General features: G+C 40.3%; 1 protein-coding gene across 3 annotated transcripts in view; it reads right to left on the bottom strand.

The window, feature by feature from the left end:
- dlgap4a (discs, large (Drosophila) homolog-associated protein 4a) overlaps positions 1–18,609 on the bottom strand; it is a 90,277-nt gene that overhangs the window by 15,743 nt on the left and 55,925 nt on the right. The window contains exons 3-7 of one of the 3 annotated variants that reach the window (XM_042408885.1): positions 7,299–8,585; positions 6,655–6,890; positions 6,172–6,249; positions 5,453–5,600; positions 4,281–4,527 (exon numbers count right to left, since the gene is read on the bottom strand). In XM_042408885.1, coding sequence (XP_042264819.1) covers positions 4,281–4,527; positions 5,453–5,600; positions 6,172–6,249; positions 6,655–6,890; positions 7,299–8,516 — 1,927 coding nt within the window. In that variant the 5' untranslated portion in view covers positions 8,517–8,585. The remainder of the gene's footprint in view (positions 1–4,280; positions 4,528–5,452; positions 5,601–6,171; positions 6,250–6,654; positions 6,891–7,298; positions 8,586–18,609) is intronic. The other 2 variants (XM_042408887.1, XM_042408888.1) reach the window with 2 other exon arrangements.

The following is an 18,609-nucleotide window of genomic DNA, read 5'->3' as shown; positions in this document are numbered from 1 at the left end:
ATCCATGGTAATACCCAGACACACCATGTCCTGTGTAATATGGTGGTAGATACAATTAACACGCCTTGCTGCTACAATGAAGCTTGATAGCCAGCAGATTTGATGACTTTGAAATACTACCAGATAGTTTCCTACACATTATGCTACCATAAAAGTACTTCACAAGAAAGGCTGAATTCTCCCGACCATGATAAACAATAATGTCAGTGAGCATACAAAAGGTAAAGCTATTGACAACTGTGACTACTCTTTGATGTTACTCTCCCTCTGTGTGCACATCTTTCTCTTGTCAGGTGTCCCTTTAAAAGCCCAGTGAAGTGTCCTAACTGCTGAACTGCAAAGCACAAGCCTTCAGTATACACAGGGCAGGAAGCAGATAAATTATTGATCATGTCCTCAGGTCTAAAAACATGGTAGCTGGCTAGTGAATAAAAATGGCATATGAAACTGCGGGCCAAAAATAGCCACCACAATTAAGGTACAATCATTGGAGAAGGTAGGTTTTCCAGACACTAATTTGATCCACTCATCCCACATTACAATTGAAGAGAAAAGCAGAAATATTACAACACAGCTGATGTCAGTGTACTATCATCTTACAACACAGATCACACCGTGTTAAACGATAAAAAAGGTACTTTGACCTGGCCAGGAAAAAAAAAATCACAATCTGCAGTGGAAATAACTCTCAGTTTTGACTTTGTCTGATGATAAGTTTAACTAAACGTGATTCATGGCTTCCTCCGTGCCTCTGAGCTCACATCACTGTCACATGTTGAGCCTGGGACAAGTCAGAAGAATAGTTTGACGTTAGTTTACCTCATTTTACAGATAATGTTAATCCATAAAATCACCGGTGAGATAACTGAAATACTATAACAGCACAAGTTGAAGCAAACCGATATTCTGGGATTCTTTTCTGTGTTATTGGATGATGTTCAGTATAGTTAAAACATCTCTAAATCAAACTATTCGGCAGAATAAGATCGATTATATGACATATTAGTTAGGTTAGCCATTATTAGTTATCTGCTGTAGCAGACGTGAACGGTCTGTCCACCTACTCGGCAGTTGACGCCTGAGCTACTGTTAGCTTGTGCTACTAGCCGTTGAGCGCTCATTACGGGGAGCGATCACACCGGGCATTTAACGTTGAGTAATGTTAGCCGGAGGCGTTCTGTAGTGGAGTATCAGCGAGCTAACAAAGAGACTCTGCTGCCAGTAGCCTTTTGGCTCGTCTCCAACAGTCTTACAACAGCGGCCAGCCTCGTATCTTAGGGGTTTCATCCCCTTTCTTCATCCACGTTAGCTAGCTAACCTACCGTACCGTTTAGCTCACGTTAGCGTGTGCCGTTGCTGCTAACACACCGACAACACTTGACAGCCGGAGCGGAAACGCTCAGTCTGGAAAAGGCGACACAAAAAAACTCTTACTGTATCGCGGGTGACTCGAAAATCCTTATTTTCTTGTTCATTCATGGATAGCAGACGAGATGCAGACGGGATATGGTGTCCTGGCGTTAAGACACACAACGACGCTGGGAAGAAAAGATTTGTAGTACACGCCCTTGACGACGAGGATTGGAGTCCACGTTTTGTCTGTAACAGCTCTCCGACACACGATTGGACAGCTGCCCTCATCGATGTCACCGAACAGTAACATGATTGGTTAAAGCCTCAGCATCATAACGTTGTCTTCACAATAGGTGCGTTTCATTTGGTCTCTGACGCCGCGGGAACTGGCTCAAGTCTTGACATTTAAACACACATATTCAATCAATAGTGACCATCCGTCACATTAACAATGGAGATCTAGATGTTTAAATTAGTTGATTTTTTTTTGGGGGGTGGGGGTCGGATCTACAGCATGAAACATCTTATTGGAAAAGTCTCTAGTGGCAATCAAGACATCTTACCAACAAACAAAATGTATTTTCAAGTGCCAATTATAGGTGATAAGTGACATAAGTATCCACTATCTTCTTACATGATAGTTTTAAGTTATGAATGGTTTTAATTAAAAAAAAAAATCTAGAAAGAACCTACACATAGAGTAGGGTTTAGCTTAAAGGATATGTTCACAATTTTTCAAGTCTGTCTTAAAACAACAGTCAGGTGCCCAGATGAACATTGAAACAGGTTTTGCTTGCTGTAATCATCCTTCCTGTTCATACTGATCATCAGAAAATCCCCTCCAAGTGTGCTTACAACAGACTAGGTCTTGAGAGACAAAATCCACAGTCTTCGTTTTGAGCAAAAAATGCATCCCTGCTGGAAAAACCAGCATAGACCAGTATGATTTCCTCGCTGGTCATGCTAGCGTCCAGCTATGCTGGTCTATGCTGGTTTTTCCAGCAGGGATTGAAAAGTTTATCTAAAGCTTATATGAGGCTTCAACAGTATCAGTTAGTCAAATAAAGTGGATATCTGCCACAGTTACAGTCTTTTTAGTAAAAATTTCCCTCTTTGCGTCTTTTTAGTAAAAATTTCCCTCTTTGTGTCTTGACAGTCAGTGCTTTCCTGTTCAGCTGCAGTGGAAGGATTATAACAAAAACAGGGAATATGGCACTAAAAAGACTGTAACCTTGAAAAAATATTGAATTGGTTTGACTAATTTGGACAGCTGAAGTTTCATATTAGCTTCAAGTAAACTTTTAAATACATTTTTGCACAGAAGGGGGACTGTAGATTTTGGCCTCCATCACTTCCATTGAAAAAGCATAATGAAGGGATCCTATAATGGTCAGTATGAACAGGAGGAATGATTACAGCAAGAAAAACAAGTGTCAAAGTTCATTTGGTCACCTGACTTTTGTATTAGGACAGACTTGACAAATTGTGAAACCCAACCTTTAAAATAACAGTAACAACATTATATGGTGACAGCAAATGTGCATTGCGCAAGGTAAAAGTCCAATATAAATGTAAGCTTTTCATACATAAAATTTTAATGCATTTAGACATATGAAGCAATACATAAAACTAGCAAGACTGTGTTTTGAACTGCAATTTATCATAAAGGTTGGCCAGAAAGAATACCTGTGTCCATATCATGTATTGCATAATAATTTTCATCATTTTTAATGTGTTTGCAATGACTGAATTTATGATAATTGTTATATGCATCAAACTGTTTAACATCAGACATGTACTGACTGTTGGCACAGCAGAGGAAAAACTTAATCTCACATTACTTTTAACTCACAAAATATATATGCATGTCTTCATATTTCTTTCTGCTGGCCAGCTGGGAAAAAAGAGCTGATGTAGAATATTTTACGTATTTTGTTGCATACAAAATGCCTTAATTTACTTACTTACGTACAGTCATTACATCCATAGTGGATATTTCTAAGAGAAGTCCAAATTATTGGTACTTTAAAGATATCTCTCAAGATAACTTGAGGTAGCTTTGCGGTACATTGCGGTAGGTCATCAGGTAATCTCTCTTTCTTTCAAACCCAAACCAGTAAAAACATGACTCATTTTCATCATTGTTTTTAACAAACACAACAACAACATTGTATGTAATCTACAACATAGTGATGCTTGATGAAGACATTATTACAGACTGAGCCTTGAAAACAAAACAGTTATCACTTGAAAAGGGGAGATGGGTGGAAATGCAAACTTTTAAGTACTTAAGGGTCCATTGTGTCTGTCATTAAATGTTAAACATTCTGCCTCAAAGTTAAATTTGGACTGTTTCCACTCTGCATTCATTTATTCATCATTTCAATAGAGTGCTGCTGTTGTCCAGCTCTGTGTTCCAGTTGCTACCAACATTTTGTTGTGGTCTTTCACTGATAAAGCAGAGACACTTGTAACCAAAAGTCCCTCTTCAGACATCGTGCAAAAATATTTCCTATTTTCTACATCTCATGTATTCAGAGTTTTCTTTCAGCACAGAGATGGTTTACAACAAAGCAAACAAATCCAGACATTTAATTTGATCCTTGTGGAAGAAATTATAATAGATATTATATATTGAAGGTGGAAATATACTTTACAATACCACCTAGATTAGTGTATGTGTTCTTTATGTTTTCAGAACCAAGATCAAAGTTACAATGTGTGTGTGCTTTATAAGTAAATATGTTTTAAATTGTGGTTTGTATATTGGATAGATTTCAATGATGTGCATGAACTATGCTATCTCCTTTTAAGGGATAAGAGTAAATCGGTGAGTTGACTATATTTACTGGCATTTATTTCCTCCCTTTCAGCTATCTAGCTGTCTAGACTATCTTTAGTCCCACATTGTCCTAAGCGATACTCACTGGTGGTGGAGCTATAGCTGTAGCCTGTGGTGGTGGGCGGTGGTGAGTCTGAGTCAACAGAGGCTGTATCTTCATCCTGGGAGCAGCCTGCCTGGATGGCCCGCAGGTAGCTGTGGCTGCGTGACCGGAAGCACGTAGGCGCAGGAAGATCCAGAGCCTCCACTGCCTGCGATTCCCCCTCACAGTACGGTACTGAGTGCCCGAAACCCTGCCCGCATACCTGAAAGAACGTGTGCAGACTCACACGCTGAGGGCAGAGGTCAGACTGAGAAACATGCATTCACTAGCGCTACACCTGTGAATGGAGACGCAGGCACTCTGGAGTTTCAGGTACAAGTTATAATATGTTGGAAATAGTTCAGCTCATTGGCACATAGTTTAATAACTTTTTATCGGTGTTAAATTTGACAGAATAGATTCATAGAGCATAGATTTGTGTTGTCGATGTTTGATGAGAATCTGTCCTGATACATGATAAAAAGAAGTAGTAGAAACAACCAGTCATGGTTATTATCAAGTTTTACATTTTAGTGACAAATATGAAAGCAAAGTGGTAAACTCTCAAAAACAACTCACTCAAAATATTTCAGTTTAGCATCCACAAATGTTGTAGTGTACAGTGATAACATGGCTTCTCTATGAAAGCTATTTTGCCTTTATCTGGCAACTGTTGATGGTATGTGATTCTACATCGCAGTCCAATCCTGCTGATGAAGATATACAACAAACCCTCAGGTGTATACTGAGGCGTATGTCCCACTTTGACATTCTGCAAACACATTCAAACAACTTTTCCATTCCACTAGCTTATTCCCGGCTGGCTTATTAATATACCATCTCAGCAGCCTCAGCAGATACCACATACTTTTACATATTCTCTCTCAATAGCTCCAAAATTGGTGAGTCATATTTATTCATTTTTTTGGGTCACTGGCGTTGATCCAGAATGATCTTAATTATCTGCTTCTAAAAATTAGAAAATTCATAAGGCATTAATATTTACATTTTACCCAGAAAAAAAATCTGTCATGTAAATGTTGGTTGAGCGTGACTCTAACCTTCAACACCTTACTTTAGCAAACACACATGAGGATATAATCTTTGCCAGTCAAGTGATGATAATGTGACAAGCTACAGTAACAGCAACACATTTGACAAGATAATGGACATACCTGAGTGCCCGAGCCTCTGCCCAGTGTGCCAGAGCATTGGCCGTAATCGATGTTCCTGTGGCGTGGCGGGACTTCCAATGGGCTCACCAGGCAGTCTAAGTTATCAAGGCTCCGATTGGTGGACAGCTCTTTCAAGGATGGCAGGGAGCTGCGGAAGTGAATGCAATAATCAGGCCCCCAGAAGTCAGAGACCAGAATAAGTGAGGGCTGTGTTTAATTAATGATATCCAGGAGAAACTTTAAATCACACTCCAAAACGTTCCCCTGGGTATTTTCAAATTAAATACTGTTGAGACGCATGGATAGTGATATGTGCTTGGGATTAAAATAGCAGCACAGAGGAAACAACACCTTAATATGATTTCATAAATAGACTTTGTGATTGATCTTGAACATTTCTAAGAAGTTTCCTCTGTTCTGGCTTGCCCATTTGGCACCTGATGTTAGTGGAAATGTGTGCGCACTAAGCAGCAGGGTGCGGTGGAGTGATTACCATGGAAAATTTGCATGTTATGAAATCAAGGCTTGAGGAAGCAGGTAGGAGTAACGTACTAAAACACCACGCAGGGTACCTGCAAGGTAAGAGATGGAACACAGGGAAGAGAGGAAAGGTACTGGGAAGGTTAGACAAAAAAGTTTGTGATGGTGGTGGGTAGTGGTGGTAGGGCAAGTGAGGGTGGGTGGAGGGCCACACTGCCTGTCCTGTGGATGACACTGACCTCAGATGCTGCATAGAGCATGCACTCTGTAGTGGAGACCACAGAAAATCCTCCCGCATGAGAGCGTAGCAACGAGGCCTGTCCGTGTGGATGTAGGGGTAAAACACATGGCAAAATTTCACCTCCTTTTGCTTTTGTACCAAATAAAGATGATACTGTATTTCATTTCCTTTCTCCTCTCCTTAAGCTCCTATCTGTAGCTCCACGAATAGCTTTTATGAGCTTGTTTTGACTAAATGCTACTGCACATCCAGAGAATTATTTGTGACAAGATGCTGCCACCTGCTGACTACCTTTGGGGACGTGAGAAAAAAATGTTTCTTCCAAAATATTTAAACTACAAATACCCCTTCAGTGCCTATTTCTATTTCAATGAATGTAAAGTAAAAGAGCACAAACTCAACTATGGCAAAACAATGAGTATGATAATAAAGGCCATCATTTCAGTATGGTGAAGTTGATTCTCTGTGTTGTGGGACTCACTTGCGTGGAGGTGGTGGTGGCTGCTGCTCACTCAGGGAGTGCTGGGTGGCCTTCAAGTAGCTCTGGCGACGGGCAGCAGATTTGGGGGACGGTTTGGGGCTTCCCTCTGAGTCCTCACTGTCCTCTAGATCTCCCATAGCTTTCACATAGCTGCCACTGCGCATTCTTCGACAGGGGATCTCAGTTCCTCTGGGCCGGCCCCGACCCAAAGTACCTGCCCAGTCCCCCAGCGGGACCTGGATTATAAAAACACATACATGTTGTGTTGAGACTCTTTAACCATGCAGATATTTATGGTGTACCCCTCAGACACTGCATGTACAGTATATCATGGTTTGTGTCTGATTTTGATCATGATTTTCATAAATATTTGCAGTATGATTTTGGGTATGTGCAGCAGTGGTGCTTAAAAAATATAACTGGGATGAAGGTGATGATTTGTGGGAAAATTATATATCTGTGATATCTGAGTATAAACATTGAGGTTAAATTATATATGGGAAACAGAATAAGGATTAATCTAACTTAATTATCAGGCAAATCAGGAACTGACTTCTAGTGCTCAAAACTGATCAATACCTTAGAGAAATTATAAAAATATCCATGCAAACTCACAAAAAATGATGATGAAGATGAATACTCACTGGCCCTCCTACCTGCAGGAACTGGTGTGCCAGGTCTTGGTGGCATGACTTTGATTTTAGCAGGGTCCTGTTAACTGTAGCAGAGCTCTTCTGCAACACTTGCCTGGCCTGGCTGAGGGTGAGAGTGGACCAGGAGCCCCTCTTCACTAATGTATCATCCTTGCTCCTTGTTCTCCCCTCCTCTTCCTTGGGTCCTACCTGTGTCGCTGGGCATGCCAGGAACTTGAGGTCACTGCTGCTTTTCGAGGTTTTGAGAGAATGTGCAGAAATGGTGTTGTAGCCCTGTGGGATGTGTCTGGGAGCGGCCTGGCTGTCTGACACCGCTCTTCCAAGAGTCATCATGCTCAGTGGGTTGCGGTAACCTACAGCAATAGTCCCAGCTTTGGTAGTGTCAGTGTCCAGGGCATCATCTGAGCTCCAGAGGCCTAGTGCATTGGGCCTAAGTCTCTGCTTTGGCCCCTCAGTCTTAGCCCTGTCTTTACTCTTGCTCCTGCGGCTTGGTCTACCACCATCCTCACCAGCCCCTGTGGTGCCAGTCATACCTCCAGCAGAGCGTCCGTTAATGCTGCCTTTGATTGCAGAGTTTTCCAGGGATTGGGATTTGGCAAAGAGCTTCTGCACAGAGTGCATCAGGTGGCGTATCCGTCCTGGACTCTCACTGCGTTGCTTAGACATACGTCCTCTGTGGAACTGCAGTGTGCTGAAGCCATCACGCTGCAGGGGCAGGTGCCTCTCTAGCTGATCCAAAAGGTTGGAAGGTAACCGATTCATCTTGGCTGCTGCTGCAGAGGAGATGGTGGCTGATCCACTTGTGATCATAGGAGCACCGCTAAGGCCCAGACCCAGACCCATACCCATAGACAAGGAGGAGGATAGTGTACCTGCCCTGCTGCCCTGTCCAACTCCACCACCACCAGCCATACATCCCTGGGAGCAGTCAACCTGCTCAGTCTGGGAGGTGAAGTGGAGACGAGGGAAGGTGCTGCTGTTGGACATCTGGTTGAAAGGCAGCAGGCAGTCAGGGGTCAAGGTGGTGGGGCTGGTGGGTGGGCACTGGTGGAGATGAGGATCGAGGGTGCCATAGTGGTTTATGGTGGGGCTCAAGAGAAAGGAGCTGTGAGGGTCAGAGGTCAAAGGACAGAGAGGTTTCTGTGGGCACCCCGCTGGTTCACATGAGTCAGACAGGTGACGACTGCGGTTGGCTCCTAATCCTTTCATGGTGGCTAAGATGTTGTCTTTAGAACATGTCCCCGATCAGTATGGGTCTACACACCTGGATGGCTCATCCTGCAACATAAGACGACACACAGAAATGGTAAATTAAAAATGCAATTCAAGACTTTTTTAAGGGTGTTTTCAAGCAGCTATTTATGAATTGCACTCTGATAGTTGTTGGGAAGTGTATTAATATAAAACACGTATATATTCCTGTCACGTTTTAGCTAACCAGTTTTTATCCTTGTTTAGTGGTCAGTTCTCTCAGGGATATTAAATAAAAATGTGCCTGTGTTTGTCCCATTATAGAGATTATAGTTAACAGTGTATAACAGTAAAACAGCCATTTGTGTACAATATAAAGCCTCAGAGGGGGAGTTCTACACATCTACACTTAAATCTAATGAACACATTCGAGTCCATTTAGAAGTGTTTCTCTCTGTGTGTCCTTGGATTTTCAGAACAGTAATTGAGCTAAAAAAGACATTATAGGCTCTCTCTGCTGTGTGGTGCATTTCACAGAGGCAGCATAACACAGCCAGTAATGTGCCGAAACAGAGCTATTGTCCTCTACAGTAAGTTCCCTTGTTGTAAATTGTTCAACACAACAATACAACCACCAGGTGGAGCTCCAGTAACCTGAGTGCAAAGGACAGTGTTTGAGTTTGGGGGAATAAAACACGCACACATTGTATGTGGGTCTTAAATTACATTTCCAAATTAAGCCAAGCATGTATGCAATATTAAACAATCACACTGCATGATAAATATCCAATTAATATGTTTTGAGTTAAGTAGTTGATTCTTAAAGGCAAACATTTGAACAATACATGTGCTTACTCTGTTTTTCTTTGACTCACTCTCTCCATCACTCTGCCACTGAACATGTTAGAACAATAGAGCCATAAGGGTGAAAAATAAAAAGACAAACACACTAAATCACATATTATTCTCACTGAATTGGACAGCATATTCAGTTTAGTGCATGAACGGCTCCACCATAGCAAGAAACCAGATAGCCACAGGCCCAATCTAAGACATCACAGTGATGTACAGCCTGAAGGTACTTCGCTGACAATGCAACGATTCTGTGACTCATACATGTAAATGAGCTTAATATTTGAGAATCGCTATTTGTTCCGAAGCAGGAAATGAACCTTCATTTCCACAAATCATTTTTGGTACTTCGCCATCCTCTCCAATCCACTTACTGTGGGATAAACTGTGATTCCTTTCCTTTCTAACCATGGGGAAGAACAATAAATCTTCTCTAATGCTCACTGCAAACTGAAGAATTCTGAGGCAAAAGCAAATATTTCATCATTGTATCTCAATGGCATCTGTATTAAAAACAAGCAGAAATAAAATCCTAAATTTAATCTGATAAAACTTCAGACTTCACTCATCTGTCCTATCTGTAAATAAAAATAAGTGACGGAGCACAGTGTGTATTTATTATTTCATTTTGTAAGAAGAGCTCCGTGTTTTTTGGTAAGATTTTATAAAATACTGTATATAACCAGAGAGGTGACAGTGGAGGACAGCTCTGATGTATATTTATTTTCTCATCACTTCCCTGGGATAAGGTTAAATCTAATATGGCCTCATAGTCAATATGCCTCAGAGTTCCCAATGTAACCACAATAATTAATTTTAACATAAGCCTCCATTTGTTATTGTCATCCACTGTGTATGATGTACAGTATCTCTGCCATAAAGGCAAACACGGTAACCTGGCTAAGTGCCTCAGCCACACAGCAGCAGCTGACCACAAGCATAGAAACACACACATAACGCAGAGCAAATAGAATATTTTAGAAATATTTTAGGGCCACAGTCTTATGTTCTCCCATCACAGGCCTACTCATTCTCAAAGCTCACTATGAACAGACAGTAATATTGGATCAAGGTTATGAAAGCTCATAATTCACACAGCAGAAATCCGTGCTGCATTAAATTCACTCTAACAGATGCTGTCTGTATCACAGTGGAGTGACTCACCGATCAGTCAATGGTAAGAGCCCTCTCCCACAGAAAGCATGAAATCTTGCCTGGGAGCTGAATGTGGAATGTTAACTGCACACATTTTCATTCCACTGTGTTGGTTTGCCACTTCTTACGTCTCTCTGACCTCCCGTACACTCTCTACAGTGCGAGAGCAGCCTCTTATCTGAGTCAGTGTTCCTGGACGGGCACCAGGGGCGGATTTTACCATTAGGCAAGGTAAGCAACTGCCTTGGGCCCCCAACTAAAAGGGCCCAAAACAGCTATAGATTTATTATGATGCTTAGATATGAAAAAATATTGAATTATGTTACTATTCTAACCCATTGTACCCCAAAATAAGTTAAGAAAGGCCCCCAAAGCACTTACTTATTGTGTACTTCTACTTCAGAGGAAAACATTGTGCTACTACATTTATCTGACATAAATGTTACTGGTTATGTTAGAGATTCAGATTTTACTCACAAAATGTAACAATTAAAATAGGATGCGTTATTATTCAGTAAACTATCCAGCATTATATAAAATAGTTAGAATTAAAAGCTCCACCTTGAACAGATGTTAAGTAAATTTAAGGGCATTGTGCTGATAATTCCTTCCTTTCACTCTTCACTTTAAGTAAAAATTTGAATGCAGGACTTTTACTGTGCGGTATAAATAGTTTTACGATTAATAGTTAATAGTTTCACTTCAGAAAAAAAGTTCTGAGTATTTCTACTGCTAATACCAGCATTCCCAGTTGGGGAAAGGGTGAAAAGTAAAGCAAGATGACGTCTGCCTAGGGCCCCCAAATCACTAAATCCCACCTCACAGCGGTGTGCTGACAAATACACCGACGTTTTACAACAGCACAGCCTGCTGTAAGTCATCCACCCGAGCTGACTGTAGTCCCACGTGTTCACTTCCTGTAGGCGCCACGGCTGACACACACCTACACACTGACACACCGACACACACTGACACACACATAAACGTGCTAACCGCCCACCCACCCGTCCACCTCACTGATGAAACCCTATCTAGTGTTGAGCATCACAGGGGCCAGATGAGAAAGAAATAATGTTCACAGTTCATGTAATTCTGTCACAGGTTCAGTGCATCTGTCTGTGTGATGGTGGCCAGCAGGCTCCTGCATAATTACAAGGTGAATGAATCCTGGGACTGCATGTGATGTTCGCAAATATGTGTCTCTGATTCACACACACACACACACACACACACACACCATAGGGAGAATCTTGCACATTCACCGAGTGCTACGTCTCTATCACTAACTACATGTGCAGGTACAGTACCAGTCAAAAGTTTGGACACACCTTCCCATTCATTTGAATGAGAAAGTGCATCCAAACTTTTGACTGGCGTTGTTTGTGTGCTGCACATGGCATCATCAAAAAGCGTAACCTCAAATGACCTCAACAGGTAGCGCCATAGTGGTTGCACTTGTGGTCTATTTAGGCAGTGGGGAGAGTGATTTTACAGTTATTTGTGTATTCTCGTCCTGCAAGGGTCTTTTGGAGGTTAACAACTCCTACAGGCATTTGGTTGATTGGTGCAGTGTGAAGGTGAAATGAGGGGAAAAAAACACAATCACCATTTAACATTAAGGAAAATTAGATTTGACAGGAGTAACTCGTTGCGGTTGAGAGAGTCTACACTGTACAGTCGTGGTCTACACACGGAGTCAAACAATCGACCATGTGAGTGGTCAAGGTCTTTCTGTAAGAAGCTCATTATATGTAAGTAAAGTCTCTTCAGTGTGTCTATGCAGTGCGTCTATCTTACTGAAGCACCTTATAGTGCATGTAAAATGTACACAATAAAACAAAGGTTAAAAAGTCCTGAGACTGAAATTAAAACAATGTCTGTCTTTAAAGAGAAAGCAGTGATTAAAAGTCTCAAGAGTTTTAGCGTTAGTCAAACCCGAATGCCTTTGAAAATACTGTTAGGCTCCTGTTCATACACAAAGAAAATAATTTGAAACATTTTGGTATGAAACTAAAGTAAACAAAAGGCTTATTAGAACATTAGCTGTCTTTACTTATTTTATAAACCAAATAACATTTCTTTGAAAATATAAAAGCCATGAATGAGAATGGGGACATCTCCAAAAACAGACATAACACAGTCCATTTACCAGAATCACACAATAAGCAGTTAGTGTGAATATTATTTTAAAACAAAAAAAAGTAAATCTTTGAAGTATAATCTTTATCTTTCAGTTTTTTTTACTACAGTTTTCTAAATATTTTGTCCATCTATCTGCAACCAAATCCTCCCAGTGACATATTGTAACCAATAGAAATAACAGTTGTAATAGTCACTTTATAAGACAGAGAAGATCAAAGAAGCACTGCCCCTTCCTCCTACACTACACTACACTACACTACACTACACTACACTACACTACGCTACACTACACCATAGTGCTTATACAGTTTAAAGACCAAATGGCCAAAGACCAAACTGGGTGGTTGATCCACAAGAACCTTTAAAAAGCACAGTGATGTCCCAAACTTCAACATACTGTATGTAACATGCAAAAATGTCTCCATGGATAGACAGAGTAGGCCATAAGGAGTGTGTTGCACTCAGGAAAAACTGCAAATGATTATTTTACTGTTACTAAAATAAGACTGAAATTAAGCTTAAACTTTAATTATGATTAACTACAGTTTCCTGTTTGTAGAATATATGCCACAATATATCATTCTGTTTATTGTATATTCATTAAATAACTGGCGCTATTTAATGAATGTGGTTTTTTGCCACAGATTGCTGTGAAATTTTGTTATTTGACATTTATAATCACCAGACAATGAAGTTTACAGACTTTGCTGATTTCTGGACTTTACCTCTGGCACCACCAGCAGGTGGACATTTTCCGTTCAAAGTTAAATGTCTCAATAAGTATTGAATGGACTGTAATGAAATTTGGTACAGTCATATTTCCCCCAGGATAAACTGCAGCCTAATATCTTTATTGTTCCCCTGCTTTTTCATCTAGCACCATCATCATGTCGAAATTTTAAGCTGTTATGACCAAATAAACTAAAACACTTTCATCAGCCTCAGTTGCATTTTATGTCTAATGCTAATTAGCATATGCTAAAATGCTAATATGCTAAACTAAGATAAGCACCGCTAAGTACAGCCGCACAGAGCTGCTAGCGTGACCGTAGATTTGATTTTTTTAATCCACTCACACCAGGAAACACACACGCACACATACACACACACACACACACACACACACACACACACACACACACACACACACACACACACACACACACACACACACACACTGTAATGTACTGTACTGCATTATACTGTATACATGTGCTTTTATGTAAGTCTGACACCTGGGTTTTCTAAGTTGGCTTCTATACAGCATCACATTCACATGTTATTGTGTAAGAAAATCAAAGCCAGATGACAAACAATAAACAAGCACAAATGTTACTGAGGCTGCAGCTTTGTAAGCTGAATAAATGTTCATTGTTGGAAGATGTCTGAGACTTTCCTTGTAGTTATGTAATACTGTTTCTAGAGCTTGCTCTGAAAAAAAGCCCAGTGGGAAAAATAACATTTAAAGGATCCTCTAGGCTGTGCATCTATGTTCAGGTGTCAAAATAGAGATGTTTTTAGATGATTAGAGCATCTTGCCTAAATTATAATGATCAAGCATGACATGTTGTCTGTTGCTAGGCAATGGTCTACGATTAGGAATGATATTTTTGATATAATCATACAGCAAAATTATGTGCATTTAAAAAAAAGAAGCTGAAAACAATTATATCAAATTACAAAATTCAGCCATTTACATCCATTTTAAAGATCATTGTGACTAACAGCCATGAAATTGCCCTTTACTTAGCCTTGAAAATATTAATTTAACATCAGAACTCAGCAAAGTATCAGTAAAATATCAATAAAAATAGGCATGTGGGTTTTGCTACATTAATAAAAGACTAGAAGCACTCAAAAATAATCAATTAAATATCTATTAACTGCAGAATTTAAAAGAAAAGAAACGCTGAGTCTGAGTTTTATACCAGTGGCTTCCTGCGAGCACGAATATGCTTCACACTGAGTTCATTAAGTCAAACTAAGATAAAAGCAAAATGTGAAAAATATCTTACTTTTTCTAGTCTCTTTGATGATGCTTTGTACGGTTTCTTTTGGTAAAACAACAAAAATTAAAATGAAAAATAAAACATGAAAAAAATGAAACATGATGAAGACACTTTGAGATCACTTTTACACTGAGGTTTACAATTTAACAAATGGGGATGGAGCTCTGAACATAAATGTGCTTTGACAAAACAATCATCCTCATAGGGCCAGTGAAATTGCTGCTACTTTGTCAAAAAAGCCCCATCATTGGCCCATTGGGAGGGGATGTCACGTAGCCAGACGCTGACATACAGCCCCTGTTAGATCTACACAGGACCTGCTAACAAGCAGAACCAAGAGTTGCTGGGCTGTGTCCCGCAGAGCCACCAAGTAGGCCTGTAATAAATGTCTGCTGTAGCTGTGCACTTCCCCTCCAGCCTCCGGTGATGAGCAGAGGCAGGGGAGAGACGGTGAAGAAAGAGAGAGGTATTGATCCGGGTCTCGCTCCTTGTTCTACGGGTGAATATACAGCTGCTGGGTATTGGCTTTTGCAGTCTCCTTCAATAATCAACTTCTTTTCTCAATGCTTCAATCCGTCATCCACTCTCTCTCAGACACACGTCCAGTACATTTACACTACAGTCAACTACAATTAATAATCACATACATAAACTGTACATTTTTTAATTCCTGTATTCTATCAGCCTTCTTTTTTAATCCCTGCTTCTTTGCTTCTTTTGTTACAAAAACACAGAGGTTTCACTGAGAACACTAATTTCGAATTCATAAAACAGAAAATATATCTCTCTTCCTCCAAGCTACCACAAGTACAAGGTCCATGTCTACAGTATTAACACGTTAGAAGAGCCAGCACCATCCGTTATCTCCACTGTCTGCTGAGAATCTACTAATAGCTTGTTTCAGTCACAAAGTTATGTCATCGGTGCTTCCTGTGGATAAAGCAAGCTTTACTGTTGCAAGTGTTATTTACTGCCTGGGGAAAGCAAGAGCAATAAGGCTCATTTTTAAGGACAACGGGGCTAATCAGCATAAAAACACTTTTTTGTAAATATCTTATAATGATTTTGCATTTAGGATTTTTATAAATTTGATTTTTTACCTCCAATAAGGACATTTCCATAAGCTTATTCTTTTAATGGCAATGCCCAAAGACATCATTCATCTAACTGTCACCAGCATTCAATTGACATTAACATGACCAAAACAGGCCAATAAATGCACATCCATTACAGTCAAAAAAAAACACCCTCCTCCCTCTCTTTTGTTTGTGTGTTGCTGAAAAGGCCAAGTCCATAACCATGAGGGATGAACATCACATGTACAAATATGAGTTACACAACAATAATTCTCTCTATTTTAGCACGCTTTTGGTTTTTTCAAAGATTATCAGTACCGTTGACGGTGCAATAAGCTGGAAGCTAAAGATACTACTGTAAGATATAACAGAGTGATTCTGACAATGCGGCTGTATATAGCCAACAAACCGTGCACTCACACATCATTTATACACCCAAGAGACTATAGCGCTGGGACATTTTTCTCTTCAGAAGGGATTTAACTGCCAAGTGTTGGTCAATCACATTAAAGGAAGAGGCAGAGGTTGTTAAAATGGTTAGAAGAAAGAATCAACTATGCTCAGGAAAAGTGTACTCCTTAATGCAATAAGACTTCATACCTTCTAGCAAATATCTATTTATTCTTTCAGTCTACAGCGGACCTGCAGATGTTAGCAGTTATGTTTTAGACTTTTTTAGAAAAACACAACTAATGTATGAGGTTTTGTACCTGATGGCACATTTGAGCATTGATCAGATGATACAGACATAACTAGAAGACTAAATGGGTAATAATGTGGTACTTCAGGATATGTTTTGAGTATGTGTGGTTAGACTATAGGGAAGACAGATAGTCAAGCAATTGAGGGGTTTTACATTATAGTAAAAGTTAGAGCAGCTGACAGCTTTCTGCTCCTCTGTATTTACTGTAGGTAAAAGCTATTCAAAACACCTGCTGCTTATCTCATTTAGCCACTTGCTTGTCAGAGAACTGTGGGAACTTTGTTGATGGCATGCAAACACATCTTCCAAAATGTGAAAGCATCTTCCTTTCACATTGTCAAACATGGTGGATGTTGCTCTCAGAATGTGAAGCCTGCTGAAATATTCAGAGCCGGGAGCATTTTGGTGTTCATAGGATTCTCATCAGTACTTTGCCCATTAAAGCGATCCCAATGCGCTGCTCTCCCTCGTTCACCACTGCACGCACTGAAGTGTAATTAGAGAGAGAGGTTGCACATTTCCCCTGGGCCATTTACCATCCTGACTGTACTGCTGCTGGTTCCTTTCTACATGTTTTCATTTGGTAACATCTTGTGCCAGCACTTCAGCACTGTCTGTCCACAAGGATCCAGTTCAGTGACTCTGCAAGATTGGATGCATGGCATAGACATTTATGGCTTTAATTTAGAATAGAGTAAAGATTGTAATCCTAATATTGGTTTACTGGATAGCCATGCAACGGAGTATGAATGTAGCGGTGTAAATCACTATATATATAGACTATTAATAAGATAATAGGCATATAAGTAAAAGGCATGCTGTAGAAGCAAATGGGTTTGAAAAGGACAAACATGATTTTGAATGTGCATTTGTGTTTTTCTGTCTTCATGAAGAAGAACTGTAGCAGAAGCTGTAGGGCGAGTGTTGTGAGCTGTGAACTTCCCTCCTTGACAAAATGACTTTGACACTGTATTGGTCTCAGGCGAAACAAGACATAAAGCGCCCAATAAGCTGCACGCGTTAACCTCTGCAGTCATGTGCTGTTGTGTCATGCATGCTAAACATGCACAGCCCGGTGTCTACACTGTTAAAACACGCTACCATACATTCAGCACAGCCCCTGGGCCCTGGGGAATTATTGCATGCTATTGGTTAGTAGCTGGCAGGGTGAATCCTCCACCAGTGCTCATTTAAAATGCTGTCAAAGCTTTAATAGTCCCCGGGGCTTGGGTTTAGAGAGGAAACGCTTCAGTCTACTCTGCAAACAGAAAAGGCAGAACAGACAATGCTACGCCATAGGAAATAGTACAATTGCTTTGTTTGAGCTTTGTTTGAGTTTTAAACTAATCCGCTGCCTGGCATTATGCTGTATCTTAACAGCCCTTTGCATTTCTAACCCATTTTCAAACTATCAGGGTTAAATCTTTGCAGGCCGGATTAAATCTATCCATTTTATTGTGAGCTGTGTGTGGTTTATCTCTTTAGATGCTTGCTGACCCTCAGATTGGAACTGGACTCCCTCCAGTATGAAGCAGGACAATTAAATTGTCTCATCACACACATGGTATAGTAAAATGATGTTCCTTAATGCTACTGTCTATGCATTGTTTGCAATATTTTTCATGAAGTAAGGATGCAGTTTCTCTGATGTCAATTAATATGATTTAACAACATTATTTCAAAAAATTCCTTTCAACTTAAAAACTACGTACTAGAAAATAATCTAATAGTATCATAATTTGTAATTGTACCATGGACAAAATATTTCAGCTGACCTATTATGTAATTATTCAAATATAAAGAGAAGTATCTTGCTGCAGGGTTTGCTGTTGTATTACCATAAACCACAAAAGCTTCAGCTACATCATATTCCAGCCCGGGGTGTCATATTAAACGGATTTCTCAGAGATAGTCCCATGTAAATCCTACGGGAGACAAGATCAGGCCAGCTGCACAACAGCTGTCCCTCGCTACTCAAATTGGCCCCAACACTAAAAACAAGAAGAAATTAATATGCTGTTTTGCTCTCTGTAGTGTGACGGGATTAGAGCATCCAACAGTATCAGGATTTATGACTCAGTGTGTACTGCACATGACCAGGCCAAGTGGTTCAACTGCAGCCGCCGTGGTCAGGCAGGATGGAGCGCAGGGCTGGAGGAGGAACACATCTGTCC

Source organism: Thunnus maccoyii, chromosome 4, assembly GCF_910596095.1.
Source record: "Thunnus maccoyii chromosome 4, fThuMac1.1, whole genome shotgun sequence".
Classification (NCBI taxonomy): domain Eukaryota; kingdom Metazoa; phylum Chordata; class Actinopteri; order Scombriformes; family Scombridae; genus Thunnus; species Thunnus maccoyii.
This window is presented reverse-complemented; position numbering and strand designations above follow the sequence as displayed.